At 40.8% G+C, this 27,739-nt stretch overlaps 2 protein-coding genes across 6 annotated transcripts in view; one reads left to right on the forward strand and one right to left on the reverse strand.

Moving 5' to 3' along the window:
* Window positions 1-9,628, forward strand: part of RAPH1 (Ras association (RalGDS/AF-6) and pleckstrin homology domains 1) — a 97,283-nt gene extending 87,655 nt beyond the window's left edge. For both annotated transcript variants that reach the window (XM_082657661.1, XM_082657662.1), the window contains one exon: window positions 2,537-9,628. In XM_082657661.1, the coding sequence (XP_082513787.1) occupies window positions 2,537-4,471 (1,935 nt within the window). In that variant the 3' untranslated portion in view covers window positions 4,472-9,628. The remainder of the gene's footprint in view (window positions 1-2,536) is intronic.
* A 969-nt stretch (window positions 9,629-10,597) lies between these two features.
* The window catches only part of ABI2 (abl interactor 2), a gene marked incomplete at its 3' end in the record, with an annotated part of 102,438 nt that continues 85,296 nt past the window's right edge, over window positions 10,598-27,739 (reverse strand). The window contains exons 8-13 of one of the 4 annotated variants that reach the window (XM_082657663.1): window positions 25,969-26,052; window positions 23,312-23,485; window positions 15,243-15,335; window positions 13,017-13,171; window positions 12,235-12,302; window positions 10,598-11,961 (exon numbers count right to left, since the gene is read on the reverse strand). In XM_082657663.1, coding sequence (XP_082513789.1) covers window positions 12,279-12,302; window positions 13,017-13,171; window positions 15,243-15,335; window positions 23,312-23,485; window positions 25,969-26,052 — 530 coding nt within the window. Of the gene's footprint in view, window positions 11,962-12,234; window positions 12,303-13,016; window positions 13,172-14,931; window positions 15,014-15,044; window positions 15,336-23,311; window positions 23,486-25,968; window positions 26,053-27,739 lie in introns of those variants that run through there. The other 3 variants (XM_082657665.1, XM_082657666.1, XM_082657664.1) reach the window with 3 other exon arrangements.

Here is a 27,739-nt window from a genome sequence, read left to right on the forward strand (position 1 = left end):
TTCTTTGCTTCTCCTCAGAAATGGACATTTGTGAATTGGCTCTGATGATCTAAGATCTCAAAAAAAAAAAAAAAAAAAACCTAGCAGTTTTATCAGTGGCTCAGGATTTTAAGAAATAACACTTTCCACTCTTAAATCAGTTTGGATGGAGCAACAACACCCTCCAGTGCCAATGCCTTAATTTTCCAAAAAAGCTGCTAAGTGTTGATTATTTCTTTATTCGTTATTTAGTTTATTCAGACTCATTCCTCTATCTTCCTTTCTTTTATGCTTCTTGGCATTTCTCTGCACACTGATGAATTTTCTCAATTTATAGTTTATGTGGAAGACTAAATTCCAATTAATCCCCTTAAAATTTAGGATCCCTGAGCCTTGCATAGAAGGTGGTTCATTGACCCTGAAGGACACAAGTATAATTATTGCAAGGCTGTTTAGAAAAATAGAGAGGTTCTTTAGCCTGGTTGAAAGATACCGTATCCAACTGCCTCTGAAGTCCTGTGGGTGACCGTGTCCCAGCAGTGCTCACCTCTCAGCAGGCGAGGGCACACACCATCGCAGGGAGCCAGTAGGACACCCGGCCTGGCCATTTTGTTTTCACCCAGCAATCATTGTGATTTTTCATCATTGTCAGTCTTGTCTGAATCACTTACATCAGTACGTTCATCAGTGAGAATTAAGTGGCTCTTTCCCCTCAGTTTATTCCTTTATTTGCATATGTGGTTGATCCACTGGACATGGAGAGGGTGGAGGGAGGCGTATGTAGCCCAATGGGGTGGAACACTTTCTCTTAGAAAAATAAATATTTGAGAATTGGTTCTAATGACCTAAATTCTCAAGACACTGGCAGTTTAACTCCCTTATCGGAGGCTCCCACTTTTAAGAAATACTTCTTTTTCCTTCTCGTACTTCATCAATTTGAGTGGAACAGCACTATTTGGTGCTGGTGGTCCACATGTGTCGTAGACAAGCCGGGTTTACACAATTCACATACCTAAAGAAAAGTCCTTTACCTTACTAAACTTTTAATGGTGTTATCCATGTGCATTTTAAATTGTAGAACTACCCAGTTGTCATGAGAAAGGCCAAGGAAAGCAAAGGTCCACATGGTCTGTGACGAAGCAGTGTAGTCCGTCATGGCACGTAGTGTCAGAAAGTCCACGAACCCTGCCATGCAGCAGTGACAGTGTATTTGAGTCTTGACCCCCTGTGTGTTTCTTCTCCTGTTACCTCAGTCTCAGGTGCCAAATGAGAAGGCCAGCACAGCTAAGGTCTACTACACCCCTGCAGCAGCCAAGACAGGGTCAAGTTAAGGTCGGGGGTTGTTCTTTGGAAACACATTAACCTGGGTGACTCCTGTAACCAGATCTTGCGGACTAATGCTTTTATTTTGATGTGCAATTATTAAAGGAACATGTGAATGTCCTGACGGGCATTAGAACTCAGCCCCATAATGAGCCTTCTACTCTACTAACCTAAGCATTCTTGACGCTAATTAGATGTCATTCAGAATTGGAAACAAATGGTTTATCTTGGATGCTCATAGTTTGTTCAAAGAGCCTAAAAGATGTGCCCAAAGTTATTAAGCCAAGAGTTCTTCCTCTGCTCTCTCAGAAGTACTTGAACCACATTCATGCATGAGTAGCTCCATGAAATAAATGACCAGATGTGGTAATTTGGGCAGTGCCAAGAGGGGCCCACATGGGCTGGTCAGCGAGTTGTTGGCAAACTCTAGCTCCTATTTCTAGGTACATTTCCTTTACTCTAGCCTTCCAGAGTTTCCTCTCATTTTCTTCTGGCTTTTTCTGTATGATATTTTTATGATCTTTTGGCATAATGTTTATGAAGCATTTCTTTATGTATTTTCCAGTAAAACAAATGTAAAGAATACCCCCCCTTTACCTGCATTGCTGGACTTCTGTGCATGTTGGATGCAAGTGTCTCACACGAACACGAGTGTGTGTGTCAAGCTCATTCATTCCTGTGTGACTGTGCACGCCTGCTGAACATACTCATACTCTCACGTGTCTGCTCACTAGCATCAGAAAGCCGTCCTCATTCTTCGGGAGGCCCTCCACCAGCACTCCTAAACCCAGTTATGGCATCTGCTTGATGTAGATGCCGTCCTGGACTGAAAGGTGAACTCCAGCCATCACGTCTCCCTTTGCCAGAGTCCGGGGAGGCGCGGGGTGCGGTTCCGTGCTCTAACTCGGGGCAGGGTGTGTGAAAGCCAGAGGCAGAAGCCAGAGGGCCCAGCACCATCCAGACAGCTTGTGCAGCAGGACGTTTTCCCCAGGTTGTTAGGCAGCCTGGCTGTTGGAGAAGATCGTTGGGTAAACACATTTTCTCCGCGCCCTTGCTGCCCAGGGAGTTAGATTTTAGCCTCCCCGACATTGTCCATCTTTATGATCAGCTGCTGCATCCTTTCATGCATGTCTCTGTTTCCTTGCTTTTTAGTTTGACAGTCAAAGCTTACCTCTGTAACTGTTGTGTTTGTTGTGTTTTCTCTCTCCCAACCTCCCCTTTGTCCTCCTTTTAGGCCAGAATGGAGTCTGTGAATCGAGCCTACACTTCTCTCATGCCCCCTTTGTCCCCGCAGCCTAAGCCGCTCACCCCCTGCTCTGCCTCACAGCCCTCGCCGCCCCTGCCGCCGCCGCCCCCGCCCCCGCCGCCTCCCCCGCCGCCGCCGCCGCCGCCGCCCCCGCCCCTGCCCAGCCAGTCGGCCCCTTCTGGGGGCTCGGCAGCCGCGATGTTTGTCAAGTACAGCACAATAACCAGGCTGCAGAACGCCTCTCAGCATGCGGGAACCCTGTTTAAGCCTCCCCCGCCACCAGGGATGCAGCCTCCCTCCTCGACCTCACAGGCAGGGAAGCCTCAGATCCTGGTGCCGCCCAGCGGAGCCGTGCCCCCGCCGCCGCCCCCGCCGCCTCCCCCCACACCCGGCTCGGCTATGGCCCAGCTGAAGCCCGCCCCCTGCGCCCAGGCCTTGCCGCAGTTCAGCCCGCCCCCGCCCCCGCCCCCGCTGAAGATTCATCACGTGCAGCACGCAACTCCAGCAGCCCCTCCGGCGCCGCCCCCACCTCCTCCCATCCCTGCACCCCTCCCTCCTCAGGCCCCCCCCAAACCCCCTGTGACCGTGCCGCCCGCTATGCCACAGGCTCTGTCACCTACACCTCCTCCTCCCGTCCCCCCAGTGAAAAAGCAGCCAGCGCTTCCTGTGTCTCACATTCCACCCTCTCCCCCTGCTCCTCCTGGCCCGGTCCCCCCGCCCACGCTACCCAAGCAGCAGAGCTTCTGTGTGAGGCCCCCTCCCTCTCCGCTGTCTCCGGCGCCCTCCGTGGTGAAGCAAATAGCCAGCCAGTTCCCCCCGCCTCCAACCGCCGCCCCCACGGAGGCGGCGTCCTTGAAGCCCGCTTCAGCCGCAGCAAACGTCGCCCCTCAGTCCCCGCCTGCTGTGAAAGCAAAGCCCAAGTGGCAGCCCAGCTCTACCCCTGTCCCTTCTCCGGACTTCCCTCCTCCTCCCCCCGAGAGCAGCCTGGTGTTTCCTCCGCCTCCGCCAGCCGCACCCACTGCTGCCCCTGCCCCTGACAAAAGCGGATCTCCGGGCAAAAAGACCAGTAAGACGTCCAGTCCAGGGGGAAAGAAACCTCCCCCGACCCCGCAGCGCAACTCCAGCATTAAGTCCGGCAGCTGTGCGGAGCACCCTGAGCCCAAGAGACCCTCAGTAGACAGTCTAGTCAGCAAGTTCGCAGCGCCGGAGCCCTCGGCGTCTCCCGGCAAGGAGACGCCGCCACCTCCCGCAGCGCCCCCCAAACCTGGAAAACTCAGTCTTCCCGGAGTTCTCCAGCAAGGGGGTGTGTCGGCAAAAGCATCTGTTCTGAGTGGGCGCGGCAAGGACTCCGTGGCAGAATTCCCTTCTCCTCCGTCCGATTCTGACTTTCCACCCCCTCCGCCGGAAATAGAGCTTCCTCTGCCCCCCGTAGACATTCCAGCAGTGTTCTCGGGAAGCACGTCTCCAAAAGTGGCAGTGGTTAATCCGCAGCCACAGCCGTGGGCCAAGTCGGTCAGGAAGGCCCCTCCGCCCACGCGACCCAAACGGAACGACAGCACCCGCCTCACGCAAGCCGAGACCTCCGAGCAGCCGCCAATGGCCACAGTCGTGCCACAAGTGCCCACCTCTCCCAAATCCAGCCTTAGTGTCCAGCCTGGATTCCTGGCTGACCTCAACAGGACACTGCAGCGGAAGTCCATCACGCGGCATGGCTCGCTCTCCTCCTCGCGCGTGTCTAGAGCAGAACCCACAGCCACCATGGATGATATGGCGTTGCCCCCGCCACCCCCTGAGCTGCTCTCTGAGCAACAGAAAGCCCGTTATGGAGGCAGTCATATATCAGGCTATGCAACATTGCGGAGAGGGCCGCCGCCCGCTCCCCCCAAAAGAGACCAGAACACCAAGCTCTCAAGAGATTGGTAGCTACGTAGGACTTTATTTTCGTGGGATCTGTAATCAGTTCTACAGTCAGCTCACCTGATCATCTACGAATTCAGGCGTTCAGAGCCTCTTGGTATGATGTTGCTGTTATTCAGGTAGTGTTCAGCTATATGTGTGTGTACGTGTGCAGGTACACACATAGCTATACATAGGTAGTGTGTGTTTGTATATATATGTATACATATATGTATATGTATATATATAGCTGAAAGTGATTCTATTTATTCTTTTTCTCTCCTAATCTGAAAATGGGTTTTGTGTATTTTGGGTGGCAGCGGCATGGAAGGGGATGTGTGTCCTGCCGGTCCCTTATGATTTCTATTATCTGTCATGTGGATTGGACCAAAAACTTCTGACTTATTTAGAAGGTATTTTATAAATGTCCATGCGCGGCCTATCTGTGCATGTTGTATATTATATATTAAGGATAGATGTATAATGTGCTGCTTCTCAGTTTGAGAAGACAACCAGAATGTTTGGTGTATCTATGGGGCTTTTGTGTTTGTTTTTTCCCCAGTTGGCTGAAGTTAGAACTGCTTGACTGACATTTCATTACTATACATAAAGGGGCACTTTAATCAGGAAAACCTCTCAGCTTCATAGAACGGGTAATAGTGCAGTGTGGGGAAATTTTCAGACACTTATCTGTATGTGGTCGGTCGTGCATAGAAAAAAGTAAATACATGGTGTAACTCAACCATTCTAGTTGCAAAACTGTTGCCATGATTCCCACAGGAATCTAGGATGTATTCTGTCACAGGTAAGCCCTTCGCCTGTAACACATGGATAATTTAGTACTGTAATCCTGCATAGTTCTTTTTGTACTGTTGGGATCCTTTTCATGAGCTTGTGAAGCTTCAAGTTTGGCTTCATGATTCTTGCTTTGATTTATTGTAAGAGGATATCCAACACGACACCCTTGGAATGCTCTGTCCCAGTGTGTCTTTCGGTCACCAGTTACCTCCTTATGGTGTGTGCTGTAGGTAGATGGTGATACTAGGTGTCTGTAGACAATTGCTGTATCAGGTGTACTCAATCCTTTGTCCAGTCCAGTATGTTGCATCATGATGAAAAACAAAATCACCTTCTGAAATGCGTCTTTTTTGTATATTGCTCTCTAGAAGGATGGATGATTAGAAGAGAACAAAACTGGCCCCTGTGCAGCTGTCATTAATCAGGTTTTTTGTGGCTAGTAACGTGAAATACAAAGAATTCATTTACGTGTGGGACTATCATAGAGGGAGGGGGAAAATGAGTTTTTTGACAGTTTCACCCATAGCGACTGGAGCACACTAGGGTCCTTGCTTGTTGTAGCCTGGTTGTAGAGATTTGTCCAGGTTACCAGGTGTTCTGATGGGAGTTGTATAGTCCAAGTACAGTAAGTGACATTACATATTATGCATATGCAGTTTGCTATAACATAGAATCATTGCTCTAAGGACACACTATAATTCTGTATGCTTCACACTGTACTTCTAGATGCTTTTTTTCCCCTGTGAATTTTCCTCGGTATATGAGAGAAATGTGTATTGGCTCATCAATTTGTGATGATAAATGGACCGTCAGGTCAATCTCAGAGCTGCTCTTAAACCAGAGAATAAAAACTAGCCTCCCCAGCAGTGATAAATGAGCACACCTTGTAATGAAAGTCTGTGCCTGTTATGAATAGGGATCACCAGTGCAAACTGCAAAAATCTCTGACACTATCCCATAAGGAAAAAGCGATGCCAATACAGTGGGGCAGAGATACTAAATAATTCAAGAATAAGCAGAGTTGTGCTATGTAAACAGGATTTCCCTGTAAACCCATTCTCCAACAAAGTACTTCATCATAAAGAGAGAGTAAGAGGCACCCCCCAACTGTCACAGATGTGACAGTACACTCATGTGTTTATAGAGCAATAAGAATATACACCATCGTGCATTTGTTACAGCCCTGCTTCTTTAAAAGACACTTTTTAGATCTTTTCAGTTGACAAAGTTTTGTGTGCTTGATATTGTTATGCTTATGAAGTGACCTTTAACACATCTGCGTTGTTAATTTAAGCATGCACAGCAATGTGAAAAACATTTGAGAAAGACTGCCAAGCTCCACTGTGACTCATGAGTGAAGTGATTTCCCAATGTCTTCTGCCTGCAGCTTTATATTCTAAGGATCGCCCTTATTTGTGGGATAAAGAGTTTCTAAGAATAGGAATCCAATGATATAAATGTTCATCACTAGGGTTTTTTGTGGTGGTGGTGGTGTTTTTTTATATGAAGGTGGGCAACTTCAGCTTTCCTTGAGGGAAACAAATCATGTGCCCTCAGTCTTCATTCCCTCCGCATTTGAGCCCTAAGATCCAGCCTTTTTTTTTCAGTGGGGGATTTCCCGGGCCTTCTTGCTTGTGTCAGTCTGGATGGTAGCCATCTGAACTGATGCTTCTGATGTATCGTTTTTCTGAAAGAGCAGACATCCTTTAGAACACTAGGGACACTAAAGAGAACAGGGCCAGAGGAGGAGCTGTATCATTTTTACCCCAGTCAGTGGCTTGTTGACTATCTGACAACAGGCCGTTTCCCTTTGTATTTCTCCAAAGACAGAAAAGGCTATTTAATCAACATTTTTTTCTCTGTGTGTGAAACAACTGAATCAAAAAAAAAACCAAAATGGTACTTTAGATACACTTCTAGTGTTTTACTCCCTAGTGTTTTTTTTTTTTAATTTTTGAATTTGGATATTTGTTAGGATGTGGTTTCATGGGGGGGTCGGGGCTTTGGAGATTACTGTTATTTTTGTACTGTTCTTCTTCCCTGGTGTGTTCAAGGAAAAAACATACTGCCAGATGACACTAGTACTGTGCCTTCTTTCACTGCCTTCTGCTCAGCAGCTCTAACTCAGCAAAGCTTCTTCAGGTCAAGGAAGAAGATCTTGGCGGCTGTCTTGGCTGTACCGAAAGATGAACAGCATAGATGAACTCACCCTGCTGTGGAGGGCAGTGCAAACAGGTGCCCATTAGAGCTAGTGACTAGATTAATTAGTGACACCCTTAACTTCTACCACATAATTTCAAAATTGGATCCAACCTATGCTTAAAGTTTTGGCACCAACTCTGAAGGGTAGCAAAGCCTGTTCTGGTTAGATTTTTCTGTACTGAAGCTTTTACTACTCAAATGCATTTTTTTTTTCCTTAGCTGCTACAGAATCATACTCTTGGAAAAAGTAACTACTACTGTAAAGGTTTACAGGTACCCACTTAACTGTAAATTGGATTTTTTTTTAATTTCTGGGGCTTTTTAAGATAAGACTGCTGACTTCAGAAAAGTCCTGGGAAACAATTTTCATCAGAACGTCTCACAGTAATAGACAAGGTAATGTCTCACAGTCCTGACATCAAGGTGCTCCTGCCCACTGACGCACATCCTGTTAAGGAAGGGCTGTGAACTCTCTTGGAAGTCCCCTCTCTATGTAAGTTTACTTGCCACTGAAAGCAGTCCTGAGTTTATCAAGAAAGTTAATCTAAACAAAATTGGGGGATCATGAAGAATAATTCCAATAGGGTAACAACTCTGAGGTCAAGGTTATTAATAGCTGTGCATCTAATTAGAGTTTCATAAGCTGCTATTCTGGGAGAATACAACTGCTAATAACTTCATGTCAAGGATGTAAGGCTACGATTAGCCTGAAAAAAACTTCAGGTAATGGTAGGATTGGTTTGATTTTACCATCAGGCCACCAACAGAACCCTTTGTCACCTTTTTTCCCTCAGCTAAAAGCAGTTTTATGTTACAAACACAAGGTGATTTTAAACAAGCAAACTAACCTTTTCCTCGTTTTATGTATTACCAAATTTTTTATACAGTTTCCACATAGGTATAACTTATCTCACAGATATAAGTTCAGACCAGTTAAAACTGTATGACCCTGTGTGATTATAGGTGTAATGACTTGCTTTCAATAACATAGGCTTCATAATTTGGATTTATACACTTGATAAGAGGACGTCTCTTTCTAAAAAAATCACTTTAGGTTGCAAGTACCTTTTGCCAACCTGGAATTTTGTTTTATACACTTTCTGTCATTGCATAAAGCAAGTTATTCCTAACCCTATAGGAATATGCGACCACTCACGAAGTTGAGATTTGATCCATGGAGAGATGCAAGTAGTGCAGAATTAAGTATCCCAATATCTTTTAAGATTTATTTTCATTTAAAAATTGAATAGAAGATCATTGTTAACCCCTTTCCCAGACTCCCTCAAACTAAACAAGTGCTCGGTTCTTAATTGTGCCCTTGGAAGATCTATATGTAAAAGAAATCTGAAATTTAGCTGTACTATAAACTTGCTAAGTAAAAATAAGCTAAACACAATATACTTGATAAATACTCGAAGGAAATAATTTCCAGTTGGTTTGCTCTTTGCTTGTTGAAGTAATAAACCATTTAGAAGAGGAAACATCTGCTATAACCCCCAGTGCCTTGAACTCTTTTGGAGGATTAGCATTAAAAAAAAAAAAAAAATCCAACAGGCAAACTTTGAGGTGCTAATGAAAGAGAAGGAAAGTGTTTCTAGTTTGTGCAGAAACAGGAAAAGTGATGGTCTCACGAGAGATGGCTTCATCTACCTAAACGGGGTCTGGCTGCTTTCTACCAAAGACATTTAGAGAAGCGAGTCGAGTCAGGGTGATGGTGAATACTACATATTTAAAAGATGGCCAAGTTCAGAAGTGAATGTTGATCATGGATGGCTATTAATACCAAGCTCATCATCGAAGCCTCAACCTCTTCTTAGGCAGAACATGCTTGTGGCACTTAAAAAAAAAAAAAAAAAATCTGCATTTTGGAAACTGTCCATTGTTAAGTTTATTGTAACCTAATACCAAAAACTGCCATTTTTCATGATTACCACCTCCTATATTTTTCTCTCTACTTGTAAATAATTCCTCCTAGAAAATAAGCATTAACTGGAATGTTTCAAATGATTTTGCTTAATTTTATTATCAGCCACTAGTGAACTCCTTTTATAGAAATGTACATTTAAAATATTAGCTTGTGCTAAATGTCATAAAAACATTGTTTACTGTTTTAAAGAAAAATTGCACATTATATTTAACTGGGATTGCTCCCAGTTGCTGACATCTAAGCTGTGGGAGCTTTGCCATAAATAGATACAATGTAGGAATATACCTTACTGAAGCATGAAAAAGGCAAAAGGAACTGCGTTAAAAGTACTGGATAGAAGACGTTATTCAGATGATTATGCACAGCTCAGTAAAGATGAAGTTACAGTTTTTCTTTCAGCTTTGTAGCTATTATTTTCTTCTGCTTAAATGTACGCTCTCATTTAATTAATTATGTGCCTTGCTCCCTGATTGTGCAAACCTATATATATATAGATATATATAAGAGATATATTCAGTACTACTGACCATGTTTTTGTTCTACTGCTGGATTAAGTTATTTTCCAAGTTACTCTTGCCAGTTACTGTCAGTAAACTATTGTAATGGCTTAGGACAGTAGTCATACAGTCAGTGTAATTTTTCAGCTACGTGTTTTCCTTATGTCAGCTTATCCAATCCTTAATAAAAATACATAGATTTCATTTAAACGTTAGAACTGTACTTGACTGTTTGTTTGTGGATCGGCACCACTAAGAGCCTGGTTTTGCTGTTTATGTCAAGGTACCCAAAACAGAGAGGCTGCAACACGCACATAAAGTGTGAAGGTAAACAAACTATAATTTGATGTGTTCAACTGATTAGCCTGTAAGAAAATAACTTAAGATTTTTTTCTTTAAACAAACAAAATACAACTAGGTATGAACTAGTACAAAAAGAGCTGCTTTTTGTTTCAAAGGCTTGTTATCACAATCATGTCTTGGTCTGCCATGTCTGTCAAGGTATGTATAAACGTGGATTCGAATGTATTTACGAATCATGTTATCAGTTACCAAACTGGGGCAAAAAGAACAGAAGGTCTCCTTTTTTATATTAAAAGAAAAGAACTGTATGTATTTCGTGGAAAGTGATCAAAACCTCAGGTTCACTTACAGCAAAAATAGGGACAGAAAGTAATTAGTGCAACAGGTACGGATTCTCTCTGACACACTTAAACTTACCACCTTAGAAAAGAGGTTACAGGAGTTCCCTGGTGGTCTAGTGGTTAGGATTCTGGGCTTTCACTGGTGTGGCCCGGGTTCAGTCCCTGGTCGGGGACCTGAGATCCCGTAAGCCACACAGCACAGCCAAAAAAAAAAAAAAAAAGAAAGAAAAGTTACTTGCAGAAATACATTCACAAGACATTTGGATACACTTTGTAGGATTTTATTTAGGCCAAGTTCTTAGTACACAGCAACAATTAATTCGAAATACAATTTCAAAATTAAAAAGTGAATGTTCCCGCAACTCATCTGGAGGTGGTTTAATGGCACACACAAGAAACGTTACTGGCAACAGACTGCTCCCTCAAATTTTCCTACATGGGTTTTTACTCAACTCATAACACCAACCCTCCCTCCGGGAGCTAAAAGTATAACTGACCAGATCACAAATTGTTTACATTCTTTTTTGTAAACCATCTTGTTAAGAAAAAGATGCATGGACACAAATATGATAAAAACTGCGTTTCCATAGAATTCTGAAGTTGCAAAAGACGTTTCCATTTTAATGTGAAAATAAGCTTTTTGTCTTTTGTTTGATTTTTTACAAAAAACCTCAAGATATTTAGCAAGGATCATTTATACACAGCTAGGCCCTGTCATTTGTCAATTTTCTTTTTTTGAAGAATTATGAGATTCTCAAGAAACATGAACAAAGATCAGCATAAAATAAACATAAGGTAATGAGCGCAATGCCTGTTTTAGAAGTGTTTTCTAAGGCTCTCTCAAATAAGGCTGTGCTGTGCTCTTTCCAGTGCCCAGACACTGTAACATTTTAGCTACATACACCTTATGGAAAAGACCATTTGTACTGAGTGTAGTTATAAAAGGGTTAAAATGAAGATTACTTTCACTAATTAAGGCTACACTCAATACACTCCTTTAGACAACACTCTGAATGGTATTTATGGAGACATAGCACATCTTTTCAAGTATCTTCCTTAAGACATCCAGTAGAACTTTAAAAGAAACATACAACACAATTAAGACAGTTGTAGAAAGAGTACCAGGCGCTGAGTCAGGAATTCTACCTTTGTTAACTAGCTGTTATTTGAAAAGGAAACATCTAAACCTCATCAGTAAAATGGTATTGAACTAAAATTTCTGAAATCTCATCTAGCTCTAAAATTCTATGATTCTAAGTAAATCATGTGAGGGAAATCATCACCTTAACACTGATCAGGAGTTCCTGGCCAAGGAAGTTCAGAAGTGAACAGATGGGAAGTGATGCAGATCCCCATTCTTTTCCAAGACGTAGCAACCACCTGCCAGTTCCTCCATCAAACACTTTTCAAAGGGAGAGGTGGCCTTCAGGACATGCCATGCTGTCTCCACTGAGGAGAAAAGGTGGTAAGAAAGTACCAAAGTACCAGTTCTTAATGCAGAAAGGTCACCTGCTAAAAGCAAATGAGCATAAGAGGATAAAAGCAAACTACTATCATTTTGATGCCTCTCAAACAGGAAAGTCTTCAGTAATATCAAGAGACTGCTGAGGAGCACAGCTACATTACAGAGACCACTGTGAAGACACATAAAACAGTCTCTCTAGCTGGGTAATAAACAGTGGCAGGAGGGGAAAAAGAAAGGGAGGGATGAAAATGTCTCACCCAGTGACTGTTAGGAATGCAGCAAGAGTAGCAGGCCCTTAACCCTACTGTAGGAACAGGAGGTGCCCCTGGAGAAGATAGAAAGCAAGTAGCCAAAAGATGGGAAACAATGAACAAGACATCTTAAAGGTTTCATATGTATTTCAAACACAGCAGGCTGAATCTCTCAAGTCTAGATTTTGACACACTGACACTTTTGGTTTTCAATTTATTGCCTAGGCCATAACGTCAACAAGGAAGTATATTTTCATTTACATCCCTATGGCCTTTCAAATAATAATACTTTAAAAAAGGGAACAAACTCTTAACCCTCCCCCCCTTTTTTTCTTTTAAGGAAAAAGGGAGTGGACACAAGTCAAAAACACTTCAAGAGGAAAAAGATTCCCTCTAGCCTGATAAAATGGTTGCTTACTGGTCAGAGTTTAGACTTGGATCATCTTTGCCACAATATTATGTAGCATGTAAGATTTCTGCACTCATTTAGAATTACTACTACCAACCATCTTGTAGTGTATAAAAAGATAAATGGGGGAAACTTACGATAAAACAAATACTACCCTCACATACTATTAATAGCATGCAATCTATGAAATGTTACATACATTAAAAGTCTCCAATGACTTTAGGCCTGGCCCATCATTACACAGTATCCTTCCAAAATGATATATAGAATTCAAAACTATACAAAAATTTAAAATATGCAGAAAATCCAACAGGTGTTATTTTTAAAACAAAAAAATCACACACGTTAGTACTAAAAAATAAAGGAAAAATCAGCTGACCCATGGATCCCTCTGCGGCAGGTCTTCAGTCTGAAGGACTTCACTGACGTCTTCTCGGTTCCCCAATCCAGCAGGGGTCCAACAGGCAAGCTGACCACCACCAACTCCTTTTGCACAATTGTCTTCTGGGCTTCTGTAGGTGTGAGCTGTGGGCACTATTTATTGGATTTCAAAATACCCTCTGCCTTATTAGTCCAGTAAGTTTTCTCAGCGAAAAGCTATTTAAATAACTGAACATCTAATTTCAAAACAGTTTTCCTAGTTACACACCAACACTTAGAAGAGTTTAACCTCTCCAAGTATAGTCTTGGTTGCAGCCATAATGAAGCTGAAGGCTCAGAGGACACTCAAGGGCCATTACTTTGAAGGAAGACAGGGAATAAAGGGTGTCAAGGTGACCTAACAAAGCATGAAGTGTAATGTGTACTGGAGGCAAGTTAATGAAAACTAAATTCAAAGTGCTAACTTGCAGTGTGTGAGAAAAAAACCTGCAACCGTGAAACAAAAATCTTGATAGGAAACACTGTACCTGGGTCTCAGTTAAATGGTGGTAAGTTTTCTGCTCTGATGACAGTCACAGGTGGAATATTAACTCTGTCTACACGATCTGAAACTCCCTCACACCTACCACCCTTGTTCATTTTTCAATCAAGTTCCTCTCTCTGCACTACCTATTATGTTCAAGGCCCATGTTTGAAATATATGCAGCCTACCGCCTCTCACCTTTCCCCCAGCACTGGGAAGTCACCTGGCAAAGCTCTCTTCTGGCCAAGTCACTGGGACTGGGAAGGACCCATGGTGGCTTTGGCCTGTGAGCTGGTTTATCATCACAGTATTCAGCTGCTGAGCAGCAAGGCCTCCTGGATGTTTTTCAATATTATACTGATTACAGAAGAGAGGATTAAAGCCATCTGCCTTCCAAACTCCACTGAATCTGAAGTTGTAATTGTGCAGGTGAAAAAAAAAAAAAAACTTGAATAAGTATTTGGCCTTATACCACTTATCCCACTATTCTTAGTCTGAGAGATAAGGTTCAAATCCTTACCAACAGCAGCTACTTCAAAAGCCAAACACACAGAATCAGGGGAATATTTACCTTTTCTAAGTGAGTAAATTCAGCAGTAGCTGACACCTGCCATAACATTCAGAGAGCACAGCAGCAAGCCTTTTATTCCCAGTGACTGTCGAGACTTGAAAATAACTGCTATTAAAAAAAAAAACAAAAACTATTTATCTAAATAGTGAAAGAAGTAAAGAAATAGTTGGTCTGACCTCTAAGGTCCTACTCCTCAAAACAGCACCTAAGGCAAGGGTTTAGGATGCACTTCTGCAGTTCAACCTCTCTAGAACCTTAGGGACCCTCGTGTCCACCTCTGCACGCCCACTTGAGCGCACGGACCAGGCTGCACCTGTCACACCTCTGGGTGCACTGCCAGCAGTGGCAATGCAGTCTCACACAGCAGCAGCGCAGTAGAACAAAACCACCTTCAGAATGTTTGGAGACTCAAATCATTCTTATAATCTACGAACTAAGAAACATGAAGGGATGCAAGTCAGCTCAACACTAACTCACCTGGTGCACTCGTGCTGAGAGAATGCAGGATTTACAGTGTTGAAGAGGAAATAAGCCATGTGAAACAATTATAAAAATGGTTATGTATGGTATTTAAATATTGGTTCCCCCTCCTCATCCCAGTGGAAGGAAGTGGGGCTGGGGCACACCCTGGGCCATGAGGCTAGCCACAGGCACTGCAGATCATCCAATGCCACAGATTCCGCAGGAGGAGAACTCCCACGCATGTACAGTATTCCTGAGAAAGATCCCAGATTTCTTTTCTGAATCAGTTTTAACCTGATTTGTTTCACATAGTTATGCTGTTATACCTCTGATATATTCAGAAACCGTCACTTTATTTCAGTCCAAACAGCTCAGCATAGTATAAGTGATGGCAGAAAGAGCCATTTGTTCAAACTCAGCTTGCTTTTTTGTTTTAATACTGAGGGATAAACCAAAAAAAACAAAACATAAGTAGTTTTTGTCATTTGAATCCTTCATTCATTTCACTGGAGGGGAATCCCCAGGGCCTTGATAATCTGGGAAGACCTGACTATTCCTGTGAGGGAAACACAGCCTTGCTGAGCTTTACTCAGAATAATGCATGATAGACTCGACATAATTCCCAGGAAAGAGCCCAGTCACTCCATTCATAACTCCTTCATACCAACCATCGTCATTCTTCTTGATGACATAAATAATGGCTCCTTCCTGAAAGGACAGCTCATCTTCCTTGTCTTTTGTATAATCATAAATTGCCACAACTAGAGGGGGAGAAAAAGGATATGAAAAAGAATAACGTTCCTAGAAAGGCAGAACCAAATAAATGAATATCTATCCTTTCTGAACTTCTGCAGCACTTCAAACACAGTGACTTTCTAAACACAGGACCCTCCCTGCGAATTCTGTTTTCTAATACCCAGTCCTGCACAGTGGAATCCCATCTTGAGGTTAGGTTCAAAACTGTATAAATGGCCAAAAATAGTATTTAGTCACACTTACTGTTCAACAATCTCTCTGAAGAGATACAATCCCAGAATAGGGAAAGATGGCTGTTTCTTCAGTTGAGCTTGTGTTAAAGCACCATATTATGTAAAAACACGTACCTTTAAACATTAGAATTAGACTAGTGCAGTGAGATACACTAGGAGAGGCCAGTGAAAAAATGAGAGACTGAGGGAAGACCAGACTTCCATCTGCTTTCTCACACTTTCTAGAGCCTATGCCCATTCACTGAGAATAGTGGTTGAATTCCCACAGGTTATATGTGTGAATGACGGGCGTCTACTATATATATTCTTTCAAAACACATGCTGCATTATGCCACCAATTTAACATATCCACAGTAACAGACTAAAAGTGTTAAGAAAACCAAGATACCTGTAAGCTCTCCTATGATTTTCATTATTTAAATAACTTGGTAAATGGGGCCTTTAAATGATATCTGGGACAATCTCTGGTTCCTAAGTGTTACATTTTCCTCAATAGTTTAGTTAAATTGGGATACCCTGTAACTTGCTCAGATCCACTTGGAGATTTATCTTTTTTATAGAAAGATCCTCTATGTTTATTAAACCACTCAGAATTTCACTCATATCTCCATCTATCCATTTTAAGAAGCATATATTGACTTTGTTTTCTGTGCAACCTTAATCCTAAATAAATCATTAAGAAACAGAAACTAAAACAGGGACTTTTGATACAGTGCAATTTGTTCCAGGCCTGCTTTAAGTAAAATTCAACAGCTTTCTTAAACTCTGAATATTTGCCATTACAGTGATCTAGGATGCCAGAAAACACTTTAGAGGGACCTAGAAAGCGTTTAGTGTGTATTTCTAACACCTAAACAGATACAATTAAATGGCATACAAGTTTAAAGAGAACACAAGATATGTAGAATACTCAGTATTTCTAGTCAATGTAGTATTTTTTAGCTTTTTTTGGGGGGGTTGATAACATTCTTGATGCTTATAGAAATGCAAACCCACTGAAAAGTAATTCAGAGGAAAATATCCACAAGTCCTGTTAATTCTACACCTTCTGAATCTCTCAAACCCAAACACTTTTCTCCATCATCACACTCAACGCCCTAATCAGCGCAGCAGTCTTTAAACTGGAATACACATATCACTGTGGGGCACCTGAAGATTTTCTAAGTAGCATGAGTGACAGATGATTTTACAGAGTTTCTTTCTAGATCCTCAACTTTTATAAATCCTGCATCGAAATCTGATCTGCTTGAGATGATATCCTCTGTCAAGCATCAGTCATAGAAGTTCTCATTTCCTGTTTATCTTTCTCCTACTTAACAAAAATACAATGATGTACTATGCTTAAGTATAAAACACCCTGAGTGCCAAAGGGACAATTCAAAATACCAGTGTGGTATTAAGAAAGAGAATTACTCCACTGACTATCCCAACCTTTTTGCAACTTAAGCGGCTCCCATTCTTTTGCTTTTAACAAAAGTTAAGGTGGACTTTAACGGGGTTATCAGATGACACACCATATAAAACATGATTTTTAAAGATAGAACATTATTTGATTTTTGGCAAATAACTCTGAAGGATTTAAGAGAACTGACAGTGCTGCATGAAAAATAATTCCATTTGCATCTACTTATTTATGTGAACAAGGTTTTCAGCACCACTGCCTCAGTTGAGGCCCTAATCTCTTGCTTAGAAAGATACCCAACCTGGTCTTTCCAACTCCTATTTTTCTTTCTTTCTAATGCACACTACACTATTATCAAGTATCTTTTTTCAAAAATTAAAATCCAAATACATGGGAACTTAACATTAACCTATTTAAAATCTTCCACAATTTCCCTCTACTATCAGATTTTTTAAAAAGAAAAAAATCCAAAACACCTCAGCCTGGTATTCAAGGCCTCCCATCATTATTTACAACTTCCCTTCCTATACTCTTAGCTTGCCCACTCCCTCCCTACAACCCACCCAGGTCCCCCCAGCACAGGACATTACTCACCATGCCCTTTTGACTCAGAGGATTCCCTCTGACTGGATAGCCCTTCCTCTCTCTCTCCTCTGCCTGAGAAACTCATACTCATCATTCAAAGCACATCACATATACCATGTCCTCTGAGAAGCTTTCTGGACTCCCCAGACAGAATTAATGGCACTATTCATTTTCTGACAATCATTAATGGAGCATCCACTCTGATTTTTAGAGATACAAAGATGAATAAGACAAGGGACCGTCAGTCTTGTGAGGACAGAAGTGTTATCTGATAAGTTACCATACACTGTTTATGCTTCTACCAAGAAGTTATGTCATTGAGCTAGAAAAACACAAGAACAGATGGCTTGATAGAAGAAAGGGAAATAAAACAGGCACTGACAAGTCAATTTGTCACAAATAATTTAACGCTAGTAAACGTTACAGCCAAGACTCAATTCCAGGTCTGTCAGAGTACAAGCTTAAGACAATGTTAAGAATGTAGGCTCAGGAGTTATGCCACCTAGTTCAGATCCCAGCTGTACCACTTATTACTTTACAGAACATACTTAACTTTCCTAAGCTGCTTTTTACTCAGCTGTATAATGGGTATTATAATAGTGCCAATACCTCAAAGCATCATTATATTAAATGAGGCAATGTACACACAATACAGGGCCATGTGTAAACATTCTATATAAATGTTAGCTGCTTTTATTACCATTAATAACTATTATGATATATATGATATATATATACTCCTATAACACAAACATCTTCTGTCATATTCTGTAACATAAATTATTTTGAACCTCAATTTCCTAGTTTGCAAAATGGGGAAACTAACTGCCTTACATATGTAATAAGTCTTGCATCATGCCAGGCACATAATAAATAAAAGAAAATATCTTTTCTCTACCCAAGTTAAATAAAGATACTTACATATACAAATTATCTCCACTTGGCTAATAATCAAGGGTTATGATAAACCTATGCAGTGGTTCTCAACCTTGGAACTTTAAAAAATTCTGATGCCTGCGTCCCATGTCCACAGATTCTGATTTAATAGATCTGGAAGTGCAGACATATTAAACATTCCCTAGGTGACCCTAATATGCAGACACAGTTGAGAACGAGGTCCTAAGTCTAAGATAGCAAAATAAGACATTAGGCAACAGGCTCAACATTTATGCACTCCAACAAAAAGCAATCAGTCATAAGCTGAACACGGTTATTTCTGTTTCTCCAGAAAGAGTAAGGAGGAGGTTATTTGATTTTCATGTTTTAAAAGATTTGAGCTTAACAGAGATTAACTTTGAAAAATATCTTAGGAAACAACTCAGGCATTTTCTTTTAAGCTTTAAAGAGTTATTTGGACTGAAAATAAACTTACTTTCCTCTCTTACAAATCTCTCCAGATTTTAACATGTTCACCGAAGAGGAGATTTTTAACAAGCAAATCTCTTCATTATGCTTTTCTCTTAAGGACTCACTGAGCTGGTTTTTCAGAGCTGAAAACTGTCATCACTTTGTCCAGGACAGTGTTAAAATCAGCTAAGCAATCTGTAAAACATGTCATGGAATCTGTAAAACATGTCCATGTCCAAGGCCACTGGACATTGGTACCCTAGTGTACCTTGGGCTCTTTTTTTTTCTTTTCTTAAAGCAGCTTTATTAAGAAGTAATTTAGACACAAAACACAATCACTTAAGTTTATATTCAGTGAGTTTTCACAAATGTATGCACCTGTATACATGACAAATGAACAACTTCTACCACAATCCTTACAATGGCCATTATCCCAAAGTTTCCTTATGCCCCCATGTAGCCACTATTGGTCCCCCCAAACCACTCATCTAAATTTCATTTAGATGGAATCATAAAGTATGAGTCTTTTGTGTCTAGATTCTTTCATTAGCATAATGCTTGAGATCCATCGATATCGCTGTACGTACCAGTAGTTTATTCCTCTCCATTGCTGAACAGTATTCCATTGAATGGATGGATAGCCCACAATTAGCTTATCCATTCACCAGTTGAAAGACGTATAGGTTGCTTCCAGTCTTGGCTATTAGGAATAAAGCAGCTATGAACAATCAAGTTCAAGTCTTTGTGTGAACATACATCTTCATTCCTCGTAAATAAACATCTAAGAAGGGACTGCCAGACCACCTGGTAAGTGTATATCTAACTTCATAAGAAACTGCCAACTGTTTTCCAAAGTGGCTGAAACGTTGCATTCTTACCAGCAATGTACACTGTACCAGCTCCTGTTTCACCACAGTTTCTCTGACACTTGGTATTATCAGTGTTTTTAACTGTAGCCATTCCAGAGGGTGTGTAGTGATAAGTAGTTTGGTTCATTGCAGCTTCACTTTGCATTTCCCTGACTAATAATGTTGAGTATCTTTCCATGTGCTTATTTGCAGTTCATACATCTTTTTTGATGAAGTGTTTCCAAACTGTTTTTTTCTACAAGTTGTTTGTCGTCTCCTGAGTTATTTTGCAAATATTCTTCCCAGTCTATATGGCTTGCCTTGTCATTTTCTTAACACCATCGTTACAAAAGAAAAGTTTAATTGAATGAAATTCAATTTATCATTTTTTCTTTTAAGCTTCATGTTTTTTAATGTGTTCTCTACAAAAAGTTTCCCCTAACCCCAGAACACAGATTTTCTCCTATATTTTTCTCTAGAAGTTTCAGTTTTACATTCACATCCAAATACATTTCGAGTTAATTTTTGTGTATGGTGAGGTAATAAGGGTAGAAGTTCATGTTTTGCATATGGATATCCAATTGTTAACAGCACTATTTTTGAAAACACTATCCTTTCCCCATTGAATTACCTTGCACTTTCGTCAAAAAGTATGTGTGGATCTTTTTCTGGATTCTTTTTTTTTCTGGATTTTGATGTATATTTCTATATTTATACCACACTGTCCTGATTACTATAGCTTTATACCAGAACTCTGAAATCAGGTAGTTTAAATCCTCCAACATTAGTCTTGTTTTTCAAAATTGTGTTGACTAAACTAGGTCTTCTGCATTTCCATTTAACTTTTAGAATCCCCTTGTCATTTTCTGTAAGAATGACTGCTGGAATTTTTATTGAGATTGCATTCAATTTATAGATCAATTTAGGAAAAACTGTCTCTTAACAATAATGATCAAAAAACATTATTTATTTCAATTTATTTAAGGCCTTTATTAAATTTATCCCTGGGAATTCCCTGACGGTCCAGTGGTTAGGACTCTGAGCTCTCATTGCCAAGGGCCCAGGTTTGATCCCTGGTTGGGGAACTAAGATCACACAAGTCACGCACCACGGCCAAAAAAAAAAAAATTGATCCCTAAGTTTTCATATTTTTGATGTTATTACAAAAGGTATTATTTTGTAAATTTCAATCTCTAATTGTTTGTTGCTAGTATATAAAAATGCGATTAATTTTGCAAATCAACTCTGTAGCCTACCATCTTGCTAAATTCGCTTTTTAGTTCTAGCAGCTTTTTTGTAGATTCCTTAGGATTTTCTACATACAAGATAATATCTTCTGCAAATAAAGATTATTTGATATTGTTCCACATATCTGTTGCTGTGTTTTTGGTCTTGGTTTTTTTCTCTGTGCCTCGTTTTGGATAGTTTCTAATGTCATATTGTCAAGGTTGCTGATCTTTTCTTCTAAGTGTCCCTTCAGATACTATATTTTTCAATCTCCAGAAATTCTATGTTTCTCTTTCTCTTTTTTAAGAAAATATATTCTGCTTCTCTCTCATGTGCATGTTTTCCTTTGCCTTCTTGGATATATGTGGCATTTATACTAGCTATACCCGTGTCTGGTAATTCCATCATCTTGGTCACTTCTGGGTCTGTTCCTACTGACTGGCTTTGCTTTTAGGTATGAGTTATATTTTCCTGACTTTTTACATGCCTTGTAATTTTTGATTGGATGCTGGTCACTATGAATTTTACTTTTTGGTGTACTGGATTTTGTTGACTGCTTTGCACAATGCTGGGTTTTGTCCTGGAACTCAGTTAAGTTACTTGAAATCAGCTGGATGTTTTCAAAGTTTGCATTTTAACATTTGTTAGGGCAGTTCAGGGCAATCTAGAGCTGAACCCCTAATCTAGGGCTAATTTCGCCCCACAACTGAGGGGACACACTTTTGAGGCCTCTTCTCAATGCCTTGTGTATTACAGGGTCTTTCTGTTCTTGCTCGTTCGGGAACATGAACTATTCCCAGGCCTGTAATTTCCAAGAATTTTTCTGCCTACTCCTTTCTGATTGTTCTTTCTCTAATCTCAGGTAGTTTCTTCACATACATGTACAGATCAGTACTCTGTCAAAGATTCAAGGAGACCCTTCTGCAGATATCCAGAGCTCTGTCCTTTGTCTCTGAGTAGTTTACCTGTTCTCCATGGTCTCCCAAAACTCTGTGATCTCTTATCTTCTCTACTCAGTGAGACTTCCAGGCTTATTTGGGTTCCAACTCCTTGCACTGTGGCCTGGAAACTGCCTCTAGATAGCAAAGCTAGAACAATTAAGGGCTCACCGTGTTTGAGTTCCTTCTTTCTGGGACCATAGTCCACCAATGCTTGTTATCTAATGTCTGAAAACCATTATCTTTTATATTTTTTCCTGGATTCATTCCTAATTGTTTTAGGAGGGAGGGTAAATCTGATTACTGTTGCTCTATCTTAGCCAGAAGTGGAAGTCCACTATTCGTTGATGTAAGCTCCCCAGGTGATTCTAACGTGCAGTCAGTTTTGAAACCCAGTGAGTTAGTAGCTTTAACTTTCTTAACAGAAAATTTCCTTCAAGACAGCACACATTTCTTCTGAGCTGACTAGTCCTGATGACGTTTGTAAGCCTGTGTCCCAAAAGTGTCATATGATGGTTAGCTAATATATTCAGAGAAACTTTTCACCAAAAGAAATGCCAAACACCTACTCTGCAAAGAAACTGAGAAACCATATTCTTTGGAAGAAAGTTTCATATGGAGATACTTAAACTGGAATATCTGATATAAGATGCCACAAAAGAATGCTTTAAGGACTTCCCTGGTAGTCCAGTGGTTAAGAATCCGCCTTCCAGCGCAGGGGACGCAGGTTCGATCCCTGGTTGGAGAACTAAGATCCCACATGCCACAGGGCAACTAAGCCCACGTGATCTAGAGCCCACACGCCACAACTAGAGAGCCCACATGCCGCAACTACTGAGCCTGCACGCCACAACCAGAGAGCCCGTGTGCCACAACTACTGAGCCCACATGCTCTGGAGCCTGCACGCCACAACTAAAGAGAAGCCCGCGCGCCACAACAAAGAGCCCGTGTGCCTCAATGAAAGATCCTGCACACCACAACGAATATCCTGCATACCACAACTAAGACCCGATGCAGCCAACGTGAATAAATATTTTTTAAAAAATGCTTCACAGCGTGGGAGTAGGAATAACATAATTTGGAAAGATCATCCTCTTCCTGAGTCATTCCAGAGAAAAACCTCTTTTCAAAATTTCTGCCTTATAGAAACCATTCATAAAAAGCACGTTCAACGGGAACAACATATAATCGTAAATAAAAATCAGTCACAGGATTTTACCAGTGTGACTTCAAAAATCATGAACCTTGTAAACTAAATTAATTAAAATATACAGGCTAATACAGGCCAAACTTTACTTATAAGTAAAAAATAAATAAGATTCTCTTCAGTACCAGCAAATTTCATTTCTACGTACATAGAGGTTTCTTCCCGTCCTTCCAGATATCCCTCTGAAACTTACCCTTTTCCAAGTAAGACCTTGGAGCCCACGGTGGGTCCTCTTCAGCATAAGGATCACTATACTCAACCACGGCTGCCTCTTCCTCTTCGTAATCTTCTGGAGGAGGAGGTGGTGGTGGGGACTCATCGAAGACTGGTTCTTCCACAGGTGGTGGTGGAGGTGGTGCATCTGAAACTAAGAATGTATCAAGCTGATAACAAAACTACACATTATGCAAAGTTCAGTGTTTCCTATCCAAGCTTCTATGTTCATGGAGTATAAACCTAGACTTGAAAATAATAATCTTTCAAAAAATAAGTAGGCAAGAGAAGTGTTCCCACCAACTCTACTGTTCCAAATCCCCAAGCTTGACTTTCTCCTCCCTTTGGGTTAGTGCTGATGGATGCTGAATAAAGTTTAGCCAAAATGATTACTACTTTTTACTTAAAATGTTCCAATTACTCAGTTAGCACTTTATAATACATTATTTCATTTAATTTTAACCTTGGGAGGTGGTGTTTTTAATCCTCATTTATGGATGTGTAAACTGGCTTTCCAAGATTAAGTACTCCAACAGTAAGTGGAAGAGCAGGAATTTGAACTCCAATGCCTCTTATCTTAAAAGCTACACTATTATGGAATGAGATCAATTCAACAACTTTAAAGTCATGTTTCATTATTCATTCAAAAGCATCAACTGAAAGCCTACCATGGCCAGCTACGATGCTCAGCACTGGGAATACAGCAGTGAGCAAAAGTCATGGAGACATGGACAACCAAACTTGCATTTACAATTAAGTGCAGTAAGTGCTTTAAGTCATCATGGAAAACAGAGCAGTAGACCACATCTCTTATGTGGGTCAGGAAAGGCTTCCTGGAACCTGAAGGATGAGTAAGAGTTAATGGCCCAGGGTGGGGGTAGATATTTCATGTCAGATGTAAAGGAAAATAACAAATACAAAGCAGGAGCCCTTCAAAGAGCTGAGCAAAGTTCAGTAGAAAGAGGCATGAGGAAGCTGGACAGCACTAAGCAGAAAGGGCCTTGTAACAGTTTGAACTCTATCCAAAGAGCAATGCGAAGCCAGAGAAGGGTTTAAGAAGAATAACAGAATCACAGCTGCATTACTTAGCCCGGTATAACTGGTTCCAAATAATTCCAGACTTCTTCCAAACATCAAACTTACTATAGAGTAAATATCTGCTACCACAGAGTTATCTTCAAAATAATGTACTTGAAAGCTATAAAGATCATTCCAAAAGATAGGTATATATCTTTCCAAGGTGAGTGTTTTGAAGAGGACAACATTCATTTGAATGTGTAAGTCCTGCTATGCCTGTAAAATCAGCCACGGCTCACCTCATATACAAAGTTTCTTATTTTTATACATTTTGTAGGTGAGAAAATGTATATGACTATGGAAAGAAATGAGAAAAGATCATCCTAAAAGGTAAATATTGCACACTGTGGTAAATATTGGAGGTGCTCATTGGGGTACCTTCCAAAAAGCAGAGGTAAAATAGACTATTTTCAGAAATTAGCAAACAGAGATGCAAAGGCACCTGAAAGAGACACTGAGCCCTCAGGCCAATAAGACTGGACTATAACCAGTTAAAATACAAGAAAGAAATGTGTCGATACAAAAGGAGCATTTAGTCAGCTATGGAAGCACACAAAAAAGGAGGGACTCAAAGTGCCTGCTCTGTGTCAGATGCTTTACTAAGTGCTGGAGAAATAGCCAGTGAAAAACAAGCAAAAATCCCTGCTCTCATAGAGCTTACATTCTAGTATTGGCAATGCCCATTTCCAAAGGAGCAGGAGTCCTAAGCAACAGAATGCAAATATTTCTATCCCACGGTTGAGGCCATCCCTGTTATGAGATGCATGCATTAGGCTACATCAGCCTCATGACATTATCTCCTTCATTAGTGTAATTCCCCTAGTTCCGATTCCACACCCGTACAGCCTTATGATTGTGACATGGTTCCTATGTAGACTGCTCACAAGAAGAGAACTCATCTATCATACAAACTGTGTTCACTGCTTTAGCAATTCCTCACTAAATACAGATACAGGCCTCCTGCTCTGTAGACATCAGTCTCCTCAGCTTCCTTAATGCTTCTCTAGGAGCAAACTCGACCTGTCAATACAATTAGTTATCTGATCCTGCATGATTCAACACCAGACCACAGGCCAGCTTAAATTCACTGCCAATCTATGAGGCCTCATGGGAGACAGACTGACAATTTGGTCCCCTGGGACCCACCATGGCATGGCCATTTTTACACCTGGAATCACAGGATTGGAAGAAGATTCTCAGGCCGGCCACAAAACCCTAAAACTCCAGTGATAGACCACTAATTGTCTGAGCAACCCAGAGAAAAGTGTGGGATATCCAGTGATTAAAGAGCACCTCCTCAATTAGATGTGATCTTTCTTTTTACATGTGCCTTATTTTATATTTATTTGTCTTATCTTCACTACCAGATTTTAAGTTGTTTGAAAGTAGAGAATTTCATCGTAATTATTTTACCATCCACACTAGCTGCTCATACAATGACTGTTCATAATATTCAAATATCTGAAGTATCAGTGAATGAATGACTATTCAGCCAATCATATATAAATGACATTTTATGCCTAGAATCTGATCTACAGCATAAAGAAGACATAAACTTACTATTTTCTTGGACTCTGGCCACAAATCCCATTAAAGGTAACTGAGGAGTTACCTGTAGGATGGAGGGAGGAGGAGCAAGAGATACTGCAAAAACAAAAAGGTGCGGAGGGTAAGGGGTAAGGGCAAGTTACATTAAACGGAAAGGGTAACACAATAAAACAAACATATAAGGAGGGAAACCGCTATGCATAAACATTTTACAAGCTATCTTAAGGATCCTCTTTTGAGGGATAACACATTAACACACAAAACAAAGTATTAGGGAAGTTTTAAAAACTTACAACAGGAAGCATTCATCATATACAGATCTATTCTTACATACAATGGCAAATTATCTTTTCATGTCAATAGCATGTCTTCTCAAAAAAAGAATTTCTTCAGATTACCATGAATAACTTGGTTTTCTGAATTTTACCTTGAAGGTTATAAGTTTAAATGTTCATCAACACAAGGGAAAAAACCATTACATGCCAACATCCTAATTTTATACTTTTCATTACTTCATTTAACAGGCAAAATTAATTGGTTTTCAGCCACTGATTAAACAAATATTCACTGACTTCCCACTAAGGTGCAAGCACTCTGCTAAGAGACCAACATCGAAACGGTTCTCTTCGAGTCAGGTCTGTGTCTTTACAATTTCTCACAGTCCCAATTCATGCCACCTACTCCAGGTACATTTTCTCCCTGAAGCTACAGAAAAATGCCAGCCTCATTCAAATCATTCCTCTCCCCCCAAAGCTATCTTTCCCTTTTAAACACCTGGTACAGCGCCTAGCACTAGTGAGCCTTCAACAAACGTCTGATGTAGATAAATACATAAATAAGCCAGGTACATGCCAAACAACTTCCCAAGATTAACTCTACAGTTATGGTTTCCTTCGGAATGGGTATACAGTATGGTGTGCATCTTCTTATAAAGACAGAACATCTTTATTAGCTTCAAATCACAGTGCAGACTAATAAAACTAAAAAGATGAGTAAGAGTCACTGCCCTCAAAAAGATCACATACTAGTTAGGAATGGAAGACAAAATAATAACCCTAACCCAACAACATCTGTAGCACTTCCCTGCAGGTGGTGGTGGTGATGGGTAGTGGAAGAGGCACTGGTGATGGTGTGGTGTCATGGTGGTGACGGAGAGGGCGGTCAGGGTTTGAGTAGGGGTGGGGCTACCCAGAAGTAACCTCTGAGCAGGTGCTTGAAGAAAAGGAGTTCGACAAGCAGACAGGCGTCGAGAAAGACAAGCCGAGAACCAAGTGAGGCAAAGGTTCTGAGGTATAAAATAGCACGACCAGCTCACAGAACCAGAAATATTTCTATATGGTTGGCATAAGATGCCCCAGAGAGAAAGTACAAAACCTGGAAAGATGAGCAGGTAGATATGCAATAGGTAAGAATCTTATATGTTAGGTGAAAGAGCGCTTAGTGGGAACACCTTGGACTTAAAGTCACCTAGCATCAAATCCCTGATTTGCTATTTCGCTGCTATTGGAACGGCAAGTTATTTTTTGAGCTTAATCCATAAATGTGAAATGAAAGAGGTAATGCAACCTACTTTACAGACTAACTGCAAAGATTTAAAAAAAAAAAAAACCATGTATGCAGAAAGTCTAACCCAGGGCCTGACACACAAAAATCAAGGCAATAGAAGTGGAAAGAAAACGAGAGAACTTAGTACAGTGTGGACAAAAAGAGTATTTGGTATCTGAGGATTCAGGAAGCATATGAAGGAGAGAAACAGCTCAAGATGGTCTTAGATTTTTATCCT

The sequence above is a fragment of the Grampus griseus genome, assembly GCF_964374135.1.
Source record: "Grampus griseus genome assembly, chromosome: 7".
NCBI lineage: Eukaryota > Metazoa > Chordata > Mammalia > Artiodactyla > Delphinidae > Grampus > Grampus griseus.